This window comes from Formica exsecta, unplaced genomic scaffold (assembly GCF_003651465.1).
Source record: "Formica exsecta isolate Colony F162 unplaced genomic scaffold, ASM365146v1 scaffold105, whole genome shotgun sequence".
NCBI lineage: Eukaryota > Metazoa > Arthropoda > Insecta > Hymenoptera > Formicidae > Formica > Formica exsecta.
In genome coordinates, this window is record NW_021848390.1 from 84,713 (window position 1) to 102,361 (window position 17,649).

At 38.7% G+C, this 17,649-nt stretch overlaps 3 protein-coding genes across 8 annotated transcripts in view; 2 read left to right on the top strand and 1 right to left on the bottom strand.

Annotated features, from left to right (window-relative positions):
- The window catches only part of LOC115233445 (probable protein BRICK1-B), a 2,362-nt gene extending 1,948 nt beyond the window's left edge, over window positions 1-414 (bottom strand). The window contains exon 1 of the mRNA XM_029803881.1: window positions 293-414. The gene's annotated coding sequence lies outside the window, so the exon portion shown is untranslated. The remainder of the gene's footprint in view (window positions 1-292) is intronic.
- A 483-nt stretch (window positions 415-897) lies between these two features.
- LOC115233455 (spermatogenesis-associated protein 20) lies at window positions 898-8,539 on the top strand. Of its 6 annotated transcripts, XM_029803893.1 has the most exons (14): window positions 898-1,200; window positions 1,321-1,485; window positions 3,316-3,493; window positions 3,955-4,330; window positions 4,595-4,738; window positions 5,197-5,286; window positions 5,382-5,642; window positions 5,714-5,893; window positions 5,994-6,203; window positions 6,297-6,489; window positions 6,586-6,754; window positions 6,826-7,031; window positions 7,478-7,674; window positions 7,786-8,539. In XM_029803893.1, exons 3-14 carry the CDS (start codon window positions 3,342-3,344, stop codon window positions 8,056-8,058), a joined length of 2,451 nt encoding a protein of 816 aa, XP_029659753.1. In that variant the 5' UTR covers window positions 898-1,200; window positions 1,321-1,485; window positions 3,316-3,341; the 3' UTR covers window positions 8,059-8,539. The 6 variants fall into 6 exon arrangements, with proteins under 6 accessions (XP_029659753.1, XP_029659762.1, XP_029659781.1 ...); XM_029803902.1 differs by lacking the exon at window positions 1,321-1,485; XM_029803929.1 differs by lacking the exon at window positions 3,316-3,493 and having other exon boundaries at window positions 899-1,200.
- Window positions 8,540-10,326: 1,787 nt separating this feature from the next.
- The window catches only part of LOC115233530 (voltage-dependent T-type calcium channel subunit alpha-1I), a 47,212-nt gene continuing 39,889 nt past the window's right edge, over window positions 10,327-17,649 (top strand). The window contains exon 1 of the mRNA XM_029804015.1: window positions 10,327-11,629. Within this exon, the coding sequence (XP_029659875.1) occupies window positions 11,223-11,629 (407 nt within the window). The 5' untranslated portion in view covers window positions 10,327-11,222. The remainder of the gene's footprint in view (window positions 11,630-17,649) is intronic.

Genomic DNA, 17,649 nt, shown 5'->3' on the forward strand with positions numbered 1-17,649 from the left:
TATATATATATATTTATTCATATATAAAAAAAAACTGCGTATTGCGTGCGAATTTTTTATATCTTTCAAAAGGTGGTTTTCGTCTTTTTTACATTAAACAATTTCGAATTTTGTAGATCTATCTATGAGCATGTTCAGGAGACACAACTGTTGAGCATCGTCTTGTCAATACTCGACGTTGATTTGTTGGTACTAGAAGTAAGAACCAATCACATTCGATTGCTACTCAACGGTTGTGTCTCTTGAACGCACCCTATGAGAGAAACACAGAAGAGTGTATTTCGGAACTCACGAAGACTTCACGTAGGCTGCGGTCCGAAATACGCTCACAGCCATAGACATAATATATCTAGACTGAGTGTTGAGGAGTGGGGGCCAAGGTGCACGTAGAAAAGGACATACTCTGTTTTGTGCCCCTTGCGTTTTCTCTCACTCGCATGTAGCATAGCGAAAGAGTACGCTATGCTACATGCGAGCGAGAGAGAACGCAAGGGGCACAAAACAGAGTATGTCCTTTTCTACGTGCATCTGTACTCCCACTCCTTAAATAAAGGCAAATGCTCGGTCTAGATACTATGTCTATGCTCACAGCGCTCACAGTACTGAAAATCTATAGTTTACGGCACTATAGCTGGCAGTCATAGATATATAGACTGGATTGAGCATTGCGAGATAAACAAACGCGCACCCGCTGTAGAAAGAGAGGTACTATATGGGAGGCCTATGTTTGTCTCTTTTCCTGGCATCTTATTGGTAATTTTCTATATGGAGGGGGACAAAATCACCAATGAGATGATAGAAAAAGAGACAAAATAGGCCTCCCATATAGTATCTCTCTTTCTACAGCGAGCGCGCGTTTGTCTATCGCAACGCTCAGTCCATTCTATATGTCTATGCTGGCAGCGCGCTAATAGCGCTGTGAGCGTATTTCGGACCGCAGCCGTAGTCCATGTAATATTTGTTTATCTAGTCTATATCTATTATGTATTGATTTACAGTCATTCGATATTTTCGGAGCACGCACGACGAGTGCTTGGTCTTTTGGAGCTTCTGGAAATGTAAATAGTACATGACAGCTGTGGACGCACGTGGCTAGTGTTTTACCTCTTTGATGTTTATTGATCTGTTGACCGCGAGAGACGTAGCTGTCATTCTAAGATGTGGATATTTCCGACTAAGACGTCATCGCTATTACACCAGGTTAGATGATTTCTTCTTTTCCACTCTCTATAGCTTCCGTTCGTTTTTGGTTTGATCTCTCTTTGCGCTTTCGACGTTTTAAATGATATAAATGCAAGAATAATATTCAAAATTTAACAGTCGGTATACATGCATGATGGTAACATAATTTTGGAGCGAAGAATAAGTTGTTCCTGTAAACACCGCTTATTGAGATCCGAGGATTCAAACATATCATAGCCTCTGCAGCACATTTACATCGCCCCAACATCGATCATATATTAAGGATCTTTATACAACATTTAGGTATATTTGAATAACGAGAATACTATACATATATCATGGTTTACGAGCCATCTAGTGGGAAAAATATTTTTAAATAAAATAAATGATTTTGTATGATATATGATATTTGACGTTTTATATATCAAGTAGCTAATAGATAAGTGGCTGATTTTTTTATATACATATGTCCGGTCGAAATAATATTGTGATATTATAATATAACGATTTTTTAACAGAAAGCTTTTCGATCAACATTGCACATGACTTTTTTTCATTTTCATTATGCTTTTTTATTATCTAATGATGAGAAAAAGAGATCTCACACTCATGTTAATTTAAATCTATACGATAAAATATCACTATAATGACAATTTGTAGTATGTTTCCTGATTTCCTATGTGATTTCGTGCGTATTGTAAAAACTCTAATGCGTACATATATTGTAAAAGCGCGCTGGAATTAATTGACGCGCCATCTGGCAGTGTAATTCAGTAAAAATTTCGAGGAACACGGATCTCTACCGAATCAGACGCTGCAAACTCTGTATGTACGCACATATGTTGTTTTTTATCGGCGGATATTAAATTTTATCTAATCTCGCACGGGGCTGAGTAATTTAACGCTTTTTAGATTTGATTCGACGATTTTCGCGATGGCCGATTATGCCCGAGAATATCGCCGATTCATGGCGCGATAATCGCTGCGTAGAATATAGATCTGCCATTTTTTTACTTGGCATGTACCGTGTGTCCCATAATTCGCGATCTTAAGTTTGATTATAGATTTTAATTCTATATTAGGAAACGCACTTCGATTTTCAATGTTTGTAATGTATTATATAATCTCTTTTTTAATATTTCTAAAATACTTGTGTCTCATAATTCGCGATCTTAAGTTTGATTACAGATTTTAAGTCTTTATTAGAAAACGTACTTCGATTTTCAATGTTTGTAGTGTACTACATAATCCTTATTTTAATATCTCTAAAATACTTGTTTCTCCCATGAGATAAACCCTTTTCTTTTTTTACTTTTAATATTTACTTAATATTCTTTTATCTAGATATGACCGAATATAAATAGATATATTTTAACTTTTATTGAAATAGTTGAATATATATAATATGCCTAATTTATTTAAATCACACTATATTGTAATGAACCGATATTAAAAGAAGCGGTTTTTAAATAAGAGAGAAAAAGGATCTTACATTTATCTTAAGCTTGAGCACAATTTAAGATATCACTTTAAGCTTGAGTGTAGTGCTGCTTTTGCATATTCCTTTATATATAAATAAAAATAACTATTTTATTTCAATTGAAAAGTATTGATTAAACGATAAAAAAAATTTGTATAGTCTTAGACAGAACAAGAAGATCAAAAAACATCTTAAAGATGTCTAAAAAAAGGATAAGACATCTTTAAGTCGTCTTTTAGGAACATGTGCTGTCTGGGGTATTTATATGTTTATTTATAACATGCAATTGCGCGTGATCGCAATTGTTATATAAACATATAAGATTTTTTTCAAAGTAGGTTTTCCTAGAATTAAAAGATTTTCTTTTTGTTCTTTTTATTTAAAAAGTTGTGCTTTTATAATATATCATATCAGCTTATAAACATTTACGTAATTAATTTTATAAATAAAACAAACTTAATTTTTTTTATATGTGAACGTTTATTGAGGTAATCTAGAATTGACGTCTGCTTTAATAAATTTTTTATTGAAAGAAGCATTGTACAAAACTTGTGATATGTACAATATAATAATGTTAAGCTCATTTAATAATTATTCGATTGAACTAGTTAATAATTATTCAGCGATATGACATATAAGATCGATCATTGCAGTGCATACTCTCCATGCTAATTGTGTTATGACTTCGGGAAGATGCAATCTTTTATCAACAGTCCGCTACGTGTCCGAGATATCTAAGAAACGGCGCAATACGGTGCAGTACGGGTGTCGTACGGGTTTTCATTTGATTGAAAGTACCCTTCTTCCTGTCGTCGGACAATACATTAACAGGTCGAATCATACATGCCATCATATATTCAATTATTTATCATAATTATTACATATTTAATATAGAAATATCTGATCTCTCAAAGATTACATGTAAATAATTTCTAACATTAATAATTTGAAGGAACGTCTCATGAGATTTGCATTAAACTAAATTAGATTTTAGAAACATACGCTATAATAAATTTGTGCAAAGACTGTTTCTCAATATGGATTTAAATATATGCGATATTTTTCCGCAACTGTTAAATATTTAAAACTTTAAAGCTAATTAGATCAAGATTTATTAAATAATTTCATTAAGTGAGTTATTTCAAGTTAGATGAAAAATAAATTTTTTTTTAAACTCAATTCATTCAGAGCTAGTAATTTTTATGTTGTTGTTAATAAAGCGATCGAGTTTATATTTGCTACATTTCTATTCTACAATTTAAAGTTTATATTAACAAATATGTTTGAAACAGATCAAATCGCAATTTCCTGTTATCATCCGTCAGAATGGCATCGACATCCAAGAGTAGCGCTAAAAACACCAGCCATTCTAGTGTAAAGAAATTAAATCGTTTGAGCTTGGAAAAGTCGCCGTATCTACTGCAACACGCGACTAATCCCGTGGAATGGTATCCTTGGGGTGATGAAGCTTTAGAAAGAGCGAAGAAGGAGGATAAAATGATTTTTTTATCAGTCGGTTACTCCACGTGTCATTGGTGCCATGTGATGGAGAAGGAATCATTTGAAAAGGAAGACATCGCGCGAATCATGAACGAGAATTTTGTTAATATTAAAGTGGATAGAGAAGAGAGGCCCGATATCGACAGAATATATATGACGTTTGTTCAGGTACGTGTTATCGGAATAATTGTTGATTGTTGCCTTTCATACGCGAAGTAAGAAAATAGATAGCAAATTATATATCTCCTACTTATACAACTGATATTTTTTAGCTTATTGATAAAAAATTCAACATTTACTATAAATATATTAATTATAAATATATTAATTCAATATAAAAATATTGAATTTATGAAACATATTACGTATAATTATGTAAAATGTACTAACTATATATTGATAGAAATATATATATATATCTGTATTTGACAGGCAAAGTCGGGCCATGGTGGTTGGCCAATGAGTGTTTTCCTATCGCCGGATTTAACGCCAGTGACGGGCGGAACATATTTCCCGCCAGATGACAAATATGGCCTTATAGGATTTAAATCGCTCTTGTTAGGAGTTGCGAAGGAGGTGTGCAAAAAGCACGATACTTATGCCCGGTCTACAATGGCCGGTATTCATAGTCCGTTCTTATATCCAAGATCGTCTTAAGTGTGGTCTTGGGTCGTCTTAAGATCCCATTCAACCAATGAAAAAAAGGGACTAAAATTTCTTTATTCTGATTGGTCAAATTTCAATCTTGAGTCTTCAATCTGAATCTTCAATGTGTAGTCTGATACGGGCTTTAGTCGCAAGCAAATTGACCAACCACAGTTGATTATTCCTAGAATATTCTTGGAATAATAGACTGTGGTTGGTCAATTTGCTTGCGACTAACGACTAACGACTCATTGTAGACCGGGTTTTACATTCGATATAAATATTCTTACGTTAGCATGTGTCGAGAGAATTTACATTTATAATTTGTCATGTATAAATCTTATTCTTATCCCGATAAATTAGGCTTATAAATGATTTCTTTATTATAGTGGGCGCAGCAAAAGAGCAACATAATCAAATCCACTGCTAACATAGTAGAACGCCTAAAGGATATTGTCGAATGCAGACAAGGCTTAAAAGTGAGCGAGATTTAAAGATTTGGAGAGATAAAACATTTTTATATACATTATGCTTTTATTCGATTCTGATTTATTCAATTTTCGCAATTTTGCAGATTGGTGATGGATTTCCCTCGGCCGAATGTGCTTTGTTATGCGTTCATCTTTTGGCGAACGGATACGAGCCGAAATTTGGCGGGTTTGGCAGCAGACCCAGGATGAACGGGCCGAAATTTCCCGAACCTGTCAATTTTAATTTTCTCTTCAGTACATATGCTCTAAGTACCTCCTCCGAGTTGCGTAAGCAATGTTTAGAAATGTCTCTGCATACCCTGACGAAGATGGCTCACGGTGGAATTCACGATCACGTGGGACAAGTAAGACCGTTTCTTTACTCTTTCACGATTGTTATGTGCGAGTTAAATTATTTCAAATGTGTCGTATTCAGGGATTCTCCAGGTATTCTGTGGACGGCGAATGGCACGTTCCTCACTTCGAGAAAATGCTCTACGATCAAGCCCAATTAATACAAGCCTACGCCGACGCTTACGTCGTCACGAAACATTCATTCTATTCCGATATTGTAGACGATATTGCAACATATGTCGCGCGTGATCTGCGACACAAGGTATTACACATATTACTCATATTTTTGCTTAATTTTCATAGATGTGATAGCAACAAGGACTTAGGAGAATATAAATATTTATATCATGTATGCTCTTCAGGAAGGTGGCTTCTACAGTGCAGAGGACGCCGATTCACTTCCAGAGCCACAGGCTTTAGCGAAACGGGAAGGCGCATTTTATGTTTGGACTTACAAGGAAGTTAAAGCTCTTTTAGATAAGAAAGTATCTGGTAACAATAATATTCGATTTTCCGACCTTGTCTGTTATCACTTCAATGTGAGAAAGGAGGGAAACGTGCGAAAGGCTCAAGTACGTTAGATATCTAACGTAAGTTAGTATCGAAGTTATAAAATAAGAGATACTTATAAAGTAAAGTTTGCGAATGTTTATTTGGCGGTGTAGGATCCTCATGGCGAACTTACCGGCAAAAATGTATTTATTGTGTATGATGGCATAGAACAAACCGCGGAACATTTTGACATTAGTGTAGAGAATACTAAAAATTATATTAAGGAGGCCTGTCGAATCTTGTTTGAAGAAAGATCGAAGAGACCGCGGCCCCATTTGGACGATAAGATCGTCACGGCATGGAATGGTAATGAATCGTGGTCAATCGATGTCGATGATGAATGATGAAAACATTCGTCATCGCGACGAATGTGTTCGACAAAGTCTAACAATCTATTTACAGGTCTTATGATAAGTGGTTTTGCGCGTGCTGGAGCAGCTGTGAGAAACGACAAATACGTCGAATTAGCGACGAACGCTGCCAAATTTGTAGAGCGATATTTATTTGATAAAAATAAAAGCGTGCTACTTCGCAGTTGTTATCGTGGAGAGGACGATAGAATTATGCAAACGTGAGAATAGACGTCTTATTTCAGTGTCGATGTCACACATTGTGAGATTGAATCTACGATATGATTTATAGGAGCGTTCCGATTCACGGTTTCCATGACGATTACGCATTCGTCGTGAAAGGATTACTCGATCTGTACGAGGTCAATTTCGATGAGCATTGGCTCGAGTTTGCTGAGGAGCTGCAAGATATTCAAGACCGATTGTTCTGGGATTCGCGAGACGGCGGTTACTTTTCCACAGTTGAGAATTCTCAGATGATTTTACGGATGAAAGACGGTACGGCATGTTTCTGTGGTAATTTTAGTTCGGCCATTAAACGGGAAGGTACTCTTTAATGCGCGGCGGTTACGTCGAGTAAACGAGATCGAACGCAAAACCGCATTCCGCCATAAAGATCATCACATTTAAATATTTATGGCTTTTGCTGAATTCTCATTACAATTTGGTTATTATATCGCACGTTCAACATTGCCTTAACTTGATATATTCGAAGAGAAAGGAATTTGAAGTCAAAATATGAAAGATATAAAAATCAGATTCATATTTTCAAAGTAAGAAATGATGTAGATTAAGATCTTATGCAGTGTTTCCGAATTAGCGAATTAGAAAAGTGAATTGCGACGTTATTGCGAAATTTCAAGCTGATTTCTGTTAGTCACGAACTGTCACGAAATACTAAAAAGCTATTGAAAATATCTAATGTTTAATGAATTTGATTGCAGCTCACGACGGCGCGGAACCATCCAGTAATTCTATCGCATGCTCTAATTTATTGCGATTGGCGGCATACCTGGATCGTAGCGAGTTCAAAGCTAAAGCTGGACGGCTTCTATGCGCATTTGGTAAAGGACTCGCAGAGATGCCAATTATGTTTCCACAATTGACGTTAGCGTTGCTCGAGTATCACAACACAACGCAGGTATGTGTCTTCCGTTTCTGCCGTTGACGATGTGTGCGAATTTAAGACGTTGGCGTTTCCGCCAAGAAATATTCTTAGCAAGCTCTTTATAGAGTGTGGGTTTTTTTCCAGATTTATATTGCGGGGAAACCGCACACTGAAGATACAATCGAGATGCTGAGCGTTATCCGCGAGCGTCTGATACCAGGTAGGGTGCTTCTGTTAGCCGATCCCGAGCAACAGAACAACGTGTTGTTACGTAAGAACGCGGTCGTCAGCAAACTGAAGCCGCAGAAGGGCCGAGCGACAGTTTTAGTGTGTCGACGTCATACGTGTTCTGTACCGATTACGAATTCTAGCGAGCTTGCTTCTCAATTGGATGATGCTGAATTTTCCAAACTGTGAACGTCTAGGTCGCTCGTCATAATTTATATTGGCGGAAGAAGGAAAGATTCCGCCAAAATATTTGTCGATATAAGTATATCCACAAATAACAAGGTAACGTTTTAATGACGTTTTATTGACGTTAGGAACATCATTAAGACGTTATTTGACGTTAGAAACGTCATTAAGACGTTATTTGACGTCACCTTGCTACTTGTGTCCCGGCGCGCCATTTGCGCGCTCCTCCCTCGTAAAAAGGATTTACCGTGTTAAATAATGCAATATTAGCCCGCAGAGAGATTGGTGTAGCGAGAGTCATCGTAGCATTCGTAAGTGCGAGCGGATCGATAACGTATCGCAGCCAAATAAAGAGATGTATCCAATAGGGATGTATACGATGCGATATACAATGACTTTGCGCGATAATCCGGCGTTTGTGCTATACGTCGCATCGTAAACGTTCATCTTTATTCTGAATAAATTCGTAACTGTACAAAAAGAATGTCAAGCGTCTCTTTTCCTTTCTATCTATCTATCTCTTTCTCTCTCTCTCTCTCTCTCTCTCTCTCTCTCTCATATCAAGATCCCCGGTTAGCATCTTTCGCGAAACATCAAATTTCGCAGATTATGTCAGCCACTTGAAACGACCGAACATGTGGAACATGCGCGTTGATTTCTATTTTCGGCTGCACGCGTGGAGCCGATTAAGGTCGACGACGATGCGTTCGTAATCTCCGACGAACTTGATCGTTTCCGGGCATAACGCTGACTTTAATCGCGTATCCAGTATCGATTGATTATCGCCGTGGCTAACTTGTCGTTTTTATTTTCGAATATTCACGTAACAGCGCGATATACACGCGGTTTGCGCCTTCTTCGTTTCGTCCGATTTCCGAACAAAAATAGACGAAGTGTATAATAAGTCAGTCTCGGTGAGCGTTATGATGTTTCAGTTTTAACCCCGTCATATCATCAAAAATTTCGTTAGAAAATAGCAGTGCGTAGAAGATCAAAATTTGCTATCTGCTTTTCGTTGCGCGATATATATATGTTAATGCAATATTAAATGATACAAATTATTATATAAAATTAATCACATTTCAATTAGTACAGCACAATTATAAAATTAATATAAAGCTCTTCTTATTTCTTTTAAAACTCGTAGCACTTAAATATATACGTTTATTTTCTTGAAAGATTTTTTAGAATAGCAATTTTAAACAATTCATATAAAAATGTTAGGTTAGGTGTGAAAATGTATAAGTACGTATTTTAATTAAATTTTTTTAATGAAGAAATTCCATTCATATTAACGAATGATTATAATATCATTTATTAATTATTAATAACTTTTAAATAACAATATTGTCGCGACGTAAGTTGTATACCTAATTTGGTAGAATTTGTCGTTTCTATTTTTGAAAAGCGAATTTCTATTTGTGTAACGCATTATTTTTTTTAGCAAAGTTTCTTTCAGCGCACCAAGCACGGATCGAGAAATATTTTCTGAAGATTGTCGTTATCTTGAAACATTAAAATTGATGCTGTAAAAATGAAATCGTCACGAGTTTTTATCGCCTTTATCGAATAAAATTCAACCTTTCGATTATGCGTCGTCGAACAATCATCTATCAACTACACCCTCAAGAATTATCGATGTTTCCCCTTCCTTGCTCTTTTCTCCATTATTCGGCGCAACCCGAAGGAAGGAACTTCTCTTTCGCTGAACTTACTTTCCGCTCGATCGCTTTTTGCGCCCCTGCACCCCTGGAGAAATAGCCGCGGTGCCGATCACGCGATGTGTTGTGCGTAACCCTAATCAATTAGCCTAGGACGTCGAAGTGTCGATAAGAGAGATAGCACTCCCGCAGCAAATGATGGCGCGAAAAAAAGCACAAGTGCCATTTAGTCGACACCGAAAGTGAAAGCGAGGATCTCAAGGACTTTGCCAGATCCTCTTCAGTCTCACTGCTCCATCCCTCTGTCTATCTCTCTTTCTCTATCTCTCCTTCCGTCTTGCTCATTCCGAGTGCCAGTCGTGAAGGAGCTTCGGTCGACCAACCGGGAGAAATAGGAAGAAGTGGAGGAGAAGAAGATGGTGCGCGCGGCCGGGAAGCGTGGGAGAGGTGGGAAAGAGCAGGAAGATCTCCGGATTTTCTCCGGGGGAGAGGATGTTGGAGGTCGCGAGACGCGCGGATGAGGCGAGGGACACGAACACGCCGGGGTCGCGCATGCGTCCATCATCGTCGGCGTCGAGGATGTTCGACGTTTTTTTCAGTCACCGGTCGACGCTGCGTCGGGCACCGTCGTCGTCGTTGAATCCGGCCGCGATCGCGCGGCGTTCAGCTGCTACCACCACCGTGCCGTGCAACGTCCGCGAACATCGCTCACTCGCGGACGACAGTCCGCGTTTAGTGTCCGCGCGACCGACATCGCGGTCAATAGAAGCCGCACCTGGAGAGAAATAAATTACGGATCCAGGTGGTGGATAGCTAGAAACAAAAAAGGCGGTGGTGGTGGTGGTGGTGCGGTTGATCAGTTCTCGACCACGCGCTTTACGCGTGTCCTTTTTTTCTGGATCTGATCACGCCACCGACTGTCTCTCTCTCTCTCTCTCTCTCTCTCGATCGAAAAGAAGAACCTCGCGTATGACCTCGTGGTGAAATTTGCGCGCATTCATTTTCCGGGGACACCGCGATACCGGGGCAAGGTTACTGCGCGCTCGCTACATCCCTAGGTGAGAAGCGCAGGTGAGAGAAACAGCGGACAGGCGCGTCGAGAGATGCACATCCGCACACCCGCACTTTAGATTTGCTGTCTCCCCGATGTAAGATGCAATCGGCGGGCAATCGCTTGCTTCCTCGATCGCGACAGTGTGGACCAACGTGTCAGAGTTGAGACAACAGTTCGGAAGAGGAAAATCCTTGCGAGGAAGAGGATCGCGTCACTGGATTGGCGAGAAGGGATGACGCTGTCAAAATCGACTGATTTTTCGCGACAGTAGTTAAGAACGTGCAGGTAGTATCGGACGCGACGCAAGATCGGGCGATGAGAATCTCTCCCTGCGAGAAGTCTCCGCATCGTCGCCTCACGTAGCTCCAGGCGTCGAGGAGGCCGCAACGTCGTTGAGGACCTCCGAAGTCGCTGGGAAAACGTCACGCTCGAAAGAAACAGGGATTCCGAGGATGTCGTTGCATTATCCTCAAGGATACCGGTACCGATCCGCGTCAAAGACAGGCGGCGGAATCGGAGCCGGAGGGGAACAGGGCTCCGATAGCGACGTGGCGGAGCTCAGCGACTTCGAAGATGACGAGGACGAGGATGAGGCTCGCGAATCCGCTGAAAGACGAGTAGTCGTGGAGGAAGAGGAAGAAGACGAAGATGAGGATGACGAAAACGACGACGACGACGACGACGACGACGACGACGATGACGACGACGACGACGACGACGACGACGACGACGATGAGGATAACGAGGATGAGGAGGAGGGGGAGGATCTACCCTATCCAGGTTTCGTTCCAATTGCTCTTAGATATCTCGACCAGACCACACGACCGCGCAACTGGTGTCTCGCGCTTATCACTAACCCATATCCTTTTGATATTTCTAGACTAAATACGGTAGATGTTCTTTTAGGATTTGACCTGCATGCACGATTTCGTATATATGTATATGTATTATGTTTCAACCAACACATAAAAATACATCTAACAAATATGTCCAGAAACTTGAAAAATTTTTGAAGTTTTTTTGAATAGATTTTAGAAATATTTAAAAAAAAAGTTTGAATTAGACTGCCCCTCAGATTTCTAAAGGACATTTGAAAAATTGTGATTTATGTGTTTTTACGAGATTAAGGAAATGCCTGAAAACAGGTCACGGAATATGATTTAGACGTCTTCACAAAGTTTTTTAACAATTAAGAAATTCTTTAATCTCTTGACATTTATATATTTTATTCTACAGTATATTTGATAGGTCGGGAAAAAATATTTTTCCCCAAAACAGCATTAGAATCGATTACATTAGATATCGAGTTCCTAGCTTTTGTGGAAAGTATCGACTGTATCTTCGTGTATATTTTACAAACACAGGTTCGCACTTTTCATGGTCGTGATAAGGTGGTGCGAACTGTTCCAGTCGATCTTCATTAGGAATTTATTTCATCTCTCTGGCTACAAGGTTGCGCGTGCGTCAGCATTCGCCGTAGTAGCTATCGGGTTTTGTTGATTTTCCTAAGTTGCTATGTAATGTGCAGCGGATTATCAGATAAGATCAGATAAAGCGCGATTTCGATACACGCGATTAACCAGATTGTCAATAGCATCGGAGCTTGCTCTAGAATATATTCGTACAGGATGTAGCTGCGACGAATTTAATTCGGTACCAATAAATCAATCGCGTTATAACATATGCTAATGGTTGACAACCACTCAACTTAACATCAATATTATTTCGCGTAATCGGTTTTTATACGAAGAGACGAGGGGGGGAGGCTATCTTTATATATAGATAAAAAATTACATATAAAATCGTAAAAACGTGTGAAATAAATAGACCTTTTTCTTCTTTTTGAAATTTGATGAAATATCTATTAGATTTGATGCATTGTAATAAAAATTAATTGATGCTAAAATCTAAAATCTAAATAGACCGAATAATATTTCATCTTGAGAAGGTGAGAACATAACGTGCAAACAAGTGAATATATTAGGTCTACCGGAAAGTTCTGTCCGTTTTTGGAATAAAACAAAATACAAATTTTTATTACCGTCAATAAACTTTATTAAATAATGTAATTGCCATTATTCGGAGAAGTATTGTCAGCAACTGGATAATTTAAATATAGCAGTCCAAGAAAAGAGGCCGGCGATGTTCAATAGGAGGAACATCATACTGCATCATGATAATGCTAGGCCACATGCTGCTTTGGGGACTCGTCAAAAAATTGCAGAACTAGGCTGGGGAATTCTGTCGCATCCACCATATTCCCCGGACTTAGCACCCTCCGACTATCATTTGTTTTTGTCCTTACAAAATTTTTTGAGGGGCGAGAAATTCAAAAATGAAGAAGATATCAAACAAGCACTGGTTCAATTTTTCGTATCAAAAGATAAAACATTTTTCGAAAATGGGATATACAAATTGCCCTCACGCTGGCAAGAAATCATTAATAATAATTGCAATTACATTATTTAATAAAGTTTATTGACGGTAATAAAAATTTGTATTTTGTTTTATTCCAAAAACGGACAGAACTTTCCGGTAGACCTGATATATACACAGCGGAAAAATCGAGGTTTTAAAATTTCAGAATTACAATACACACTTGTTAGCAAATCGATTTGAAAAATTCGACTATTGATCGATATTTATCGAAGCGCGAATAATCGTCCTTTCTTGCGATTCTCCGACATATGGAAGCCCTTCGTATATTAAAGTACATTTAACCGCTCTGTTTTCGTCTTCGCGACGTTTTCGTCTCGTTTAAAAGAATTTACGGGAGCAATTTGCGTCCTGCGAACGCGTAGCGCTTCCGCCCCATTTGCTGGGGGAGAAACGCAACATCACTCTATCTCGCAGCGTATTTATCACTGCGAATAACCTCGATAGCGAGCGTGGTGGAGGGAGACTAGTCTGAAGACTCCTTAAATAGGTCATTGATTGACCTATCCCCAGGCGAATCCTACACGGAGCGCACAGCCGCTTTTCATAGTGGCACAGTTCTCTCTACTCTCTCTTTCTCTCTTCTCTCGGCGGCGGCGGTTCTCCTTTTTCTCCTCCGCACGATGGCTTCCCGTTCCTCTACTCATTTTCCTCCTCACTCTCTCTCTCTCGCTTTCGTTCCCTCCTACGGTTCCCGGCGCGTATATACACCGGAGCTCCTATACCCTACACCCGTTTGTGCGAGAAATTACTAGGGGTGTGTGCGGAGGGACGCGCGACTCGCACACCGCACCGCACGTGGCGATCGGGCAAAGTTTAGTCAGCCTCACTGTCGGAGCAACAAGCGCGCCGCGTGTGGCAGAAAGATTTCCATTGTGCGCCGCGGACAATGGACGGATTTGTGCATTGCGAATGTTGCGGGGCCTCGAAGCCTGTTTCGCCGCTTTTCCTCTTACCCGCGGTAATGCTCCGCTGTTGAATCGCCGTTGAAATCATGTTTCGTAGGATGGCGGGCCCTTGGGTATCGAAACACGTCCCTCGATCGAGAGGATTGTGCTACACACAACAAATCTAATTTTATATATATTTTGTTATGTCCCTGAAATATTTTATCGTGTACGAAATCACTTAGAACTCACTTTAGAATGAAGATATATATGTGTTTAATAACGAAAACGCGAACATCGAATAAGAAACTGTTGTTAAGCTGCAATTTTATTGTGCGGTAGATATCGCTCGCAGAATGGAGATGCTGGATAGTTTTAATTAATCAAGTTTTGAGGTACATTTCGCAAAACGGGTACCGAAGTCGCGTGTATGTCCTTGACCTATCGATATTTAATCCTAGCGGATCCAAGGGCGGGCTAGGAAATGTTAAATTACATTTTTCTTGTTCTGAAATTGTAGTTTATAACTTTTATAAAATTTAGCTTCTGTCTCTTTCCTAAATCTAATAAGTAAATTCTTGATACGGTGTTTCTTGATTTAATATTATTTGAGCATGAAAAATAATAGCACACACATAGCTATATTTTTAATACGTGTGAATAATAATTGATCTACTGTCTTATGACCCGTTTTATTGTAGTTCAGAACTTTAATATGTTTGGCTCATAAGTTTAGGGTTAAACGGCTACGTAAGAAGGCAACTTGAGCGATGGATCGATAAATAGCTGTCATATTTCTTTCAATTTGATGGAGCGGGAAGCCGCGAAAATATATATTTTGCTAAATACGAGATTACATGACATGGGTTGCGTGAAATGATTGCCATTACTAGGACAAACGACTATCTCTCTATTTCAGTTTGATAGTTTATTTCATTACTTTAAGTTTTAAGTGCTACGAAATAACCGAGCAGTTGTTTACTGTTTAATCTGATTACAATTCTTCCGCATGTTTAATTAACTCATATAATACTAATGCCTATTTACTCTTATGCCTACACGCTGTTCTGCTTCAGGTTTCAAAGTTAATTAGTTCAATGTATGAGAGAATTAAAGAAAAGAATATGATACATATGTATAATACAGAGAATAATACAGAGTAAAAATAGAACGAATTGAGTTTTTGGTTTTTGGAGAGAAAAATGTAGGATCTCGAATTATTTTCTTCTTAGTTTTCTTATTTTTTTCTTTGACTTTAAGATCTTTATATAGATCTTTATACGACTTTGAAATTGGAAATTAAAGATCAAATATATATATATTACGGAACAAGAAACGTCCGCTCCTCGCCGTTCGCGGGCTGACATATTTTGCACGATGATCTTGAACTACTTGTCACTCTTTAGTCCGACGCATGATTGCATTATACTACTTGCACCGGTTGACCAATTGCACTCGAACTACTGATTCTTGCAAACGATTGACTGTTTGTTTTCACTGCATACGAATATTACTTTTGTTTTCGTTTAATTTTCATGAAATGACCAGACGATGCAATCATTTGCCAAATATTCGACAAATGCCACATTTATGTGAATTTTACTGCGTTGCCATATACATATAATTAGAACATTGTCATATAGTCGCACGTTACTTCGTTCATTCGTGTCAGCTTGCAAATCTTGTCGATTAAATGCGATTTGGAGAATCTTAATATAGGATCTATAAATAAATATTAAAATACTTGGAAAAAAGAGGATTTTTTCTTTTAAATGCGGAAATCTTTCTCCTCCCAAAAATGAGAAAATGTAACGTAGGAGGAAAATGTATTGTAAAAAGTAATGTAAATATAACGTTTATAGCCTGAACTTCTCGCTCGTGATCGTCGTGACGTTATACATGTTAGCTTCATGTGACACAGTAATCGTGATTTTGTAGCTGCAATCAAAAACGGATGATGTCATCTCAAGAAAGCGGTTCTCTCTCGATCTGCTCGCACTTTCGCGCATACTTCCGTTATCTTTCGTTGAATTATTTCGGCGATTCGATGATTCATTGATCGACTACGAATACGGATACGAGGTCAGGCCAATTGTATAGGAACGGGGAAAATAATTAAGTGACACTAAAGCGAGGCAAACGAGGCAATCATCCGCGACCTCGAACGACGCCGGAAGCGGCAGTTGATCGAAACAATTTGCTCGGCTACCTCGGCTGCTTAATTGTCTATTAAGCGCCGTGTAAATGAACGCCGATGAGAGCGAGAGGCATTGATGAGAAACAGGTTGACGGACCATCACCGACCGATCGACACGTAATGTGCACGTAAAAATCGATCGCTTAAAGTATCGTTCACACGAAGCTCATTGGTGTTATATTGTAGGTGATATTGCAGTTGATCTCGCGCACGACATTTACTGTCTTTATAAGAAATCAGTATTTCATAATTAAATTAAAATTAAATAATTAATTAACGAAAGAAATTAATTAGTTTAAAAGTTCTTTACTAGTGATTTCTCGTTGATGAAGGTAACCGGGTCATTGGGTCGACATACTCAAAAATTGATTTGATAAATGAAAAGATTGATTTCATTGAATTTTTAATTAATTCAGAATACCGTTTCTCTTCAACTGTTAAAATTTATATCGAGGATAAAAAGAAAAAATTAATAAACTCTGTTTTTTGAACATACATCTTTTATATTGAATATAAAATATGATATGATACAAAACAATACCTTAATAAATGCGTCATAGTAATTAACGCATGATTTTATATTAAACGTGCGAGACATCTTTTCAGTGATACGATTTTGTTTCTTTTTAAAAGAGATTTTTTTTTTTTTTTTTTTTAAGATGTACGAGTTTTATATCCAAGGGGAGTCATTGTTTTGCATTTTATACGAAGATTTTTTTTTTGCTTGCAAAATTGGCAAATTATTGGTACAGTTAGTTTCCACAATGCAGTTGTATTCGTAGAATTTGTAGATCTCGCGTGCTTCCGTACCGCGATACAACATCATTAATACGTGCTAGATTTATGTAAACGGTTGCACATTGCTGCACCGAGCCAAGATATTCTGCGGCAACGGCATTAATTCTTATGTGAACGGTACTTAACGCGGTCGCAGGCACACGCTGGCTGGAGGGTAACACGAGCAGATTGCACCGTACGATAAACGGTTATCTAGGGCTCCGGGGTCTTGTAACACATACCTACGTTGCCCGCGGCTCTCGAGTGGAGTAATCGAATTGATTATTTTCTGCCGCCGTCGTCACTTATCTCCGCGCGATGCGCGCGTTAAAACGGGCTTGGGATTTATTTTTAGCCGCGCACGCACGTGAACCCGCGAGATAAAATGCATTTGTCCCTTCGCGAGAATAACGGTTACGTTATTCTCGTAACGATTTAATTACTCATTCCGGAAATGAGAGGTGCATGTTTCGCTCCTGTTCTTGGAATATCCGAGCGTGAAAATAGTTTCCGTCACGGTCGAACTCAACGCAATATGAAATGCGATCTTCTATTCGAGAGAATATATTCTCTTGTTTTTTG

What these genes read in the sequence shown, in the direction of transcription:
- LOC115233455 (XM_029803893.1), top strand. Translation starts at nt 3,342, where the DNA reads ATGACTTCGGGAAGATGCAATCTTTTATCAACAGTCCGCTACGTGTCC. An exon ending in GATCGTCACGGCATGGAATG is followed by an intron (nt 6,490 to 6,585) that starts GTAATGAATCGT and finishes ATCTATTTACAG; the next exon opens with GTCTTATGATAAGTGGTTTT. An exon ending in GACGATAGAATTATGCAAAC is followed by an intron (nt 6,755 to 6,825) that starts GTGAGAATAGAC and finishes TATGATTTATAG; the next exon opens with GAGCGTTCCGATTCACGGTT.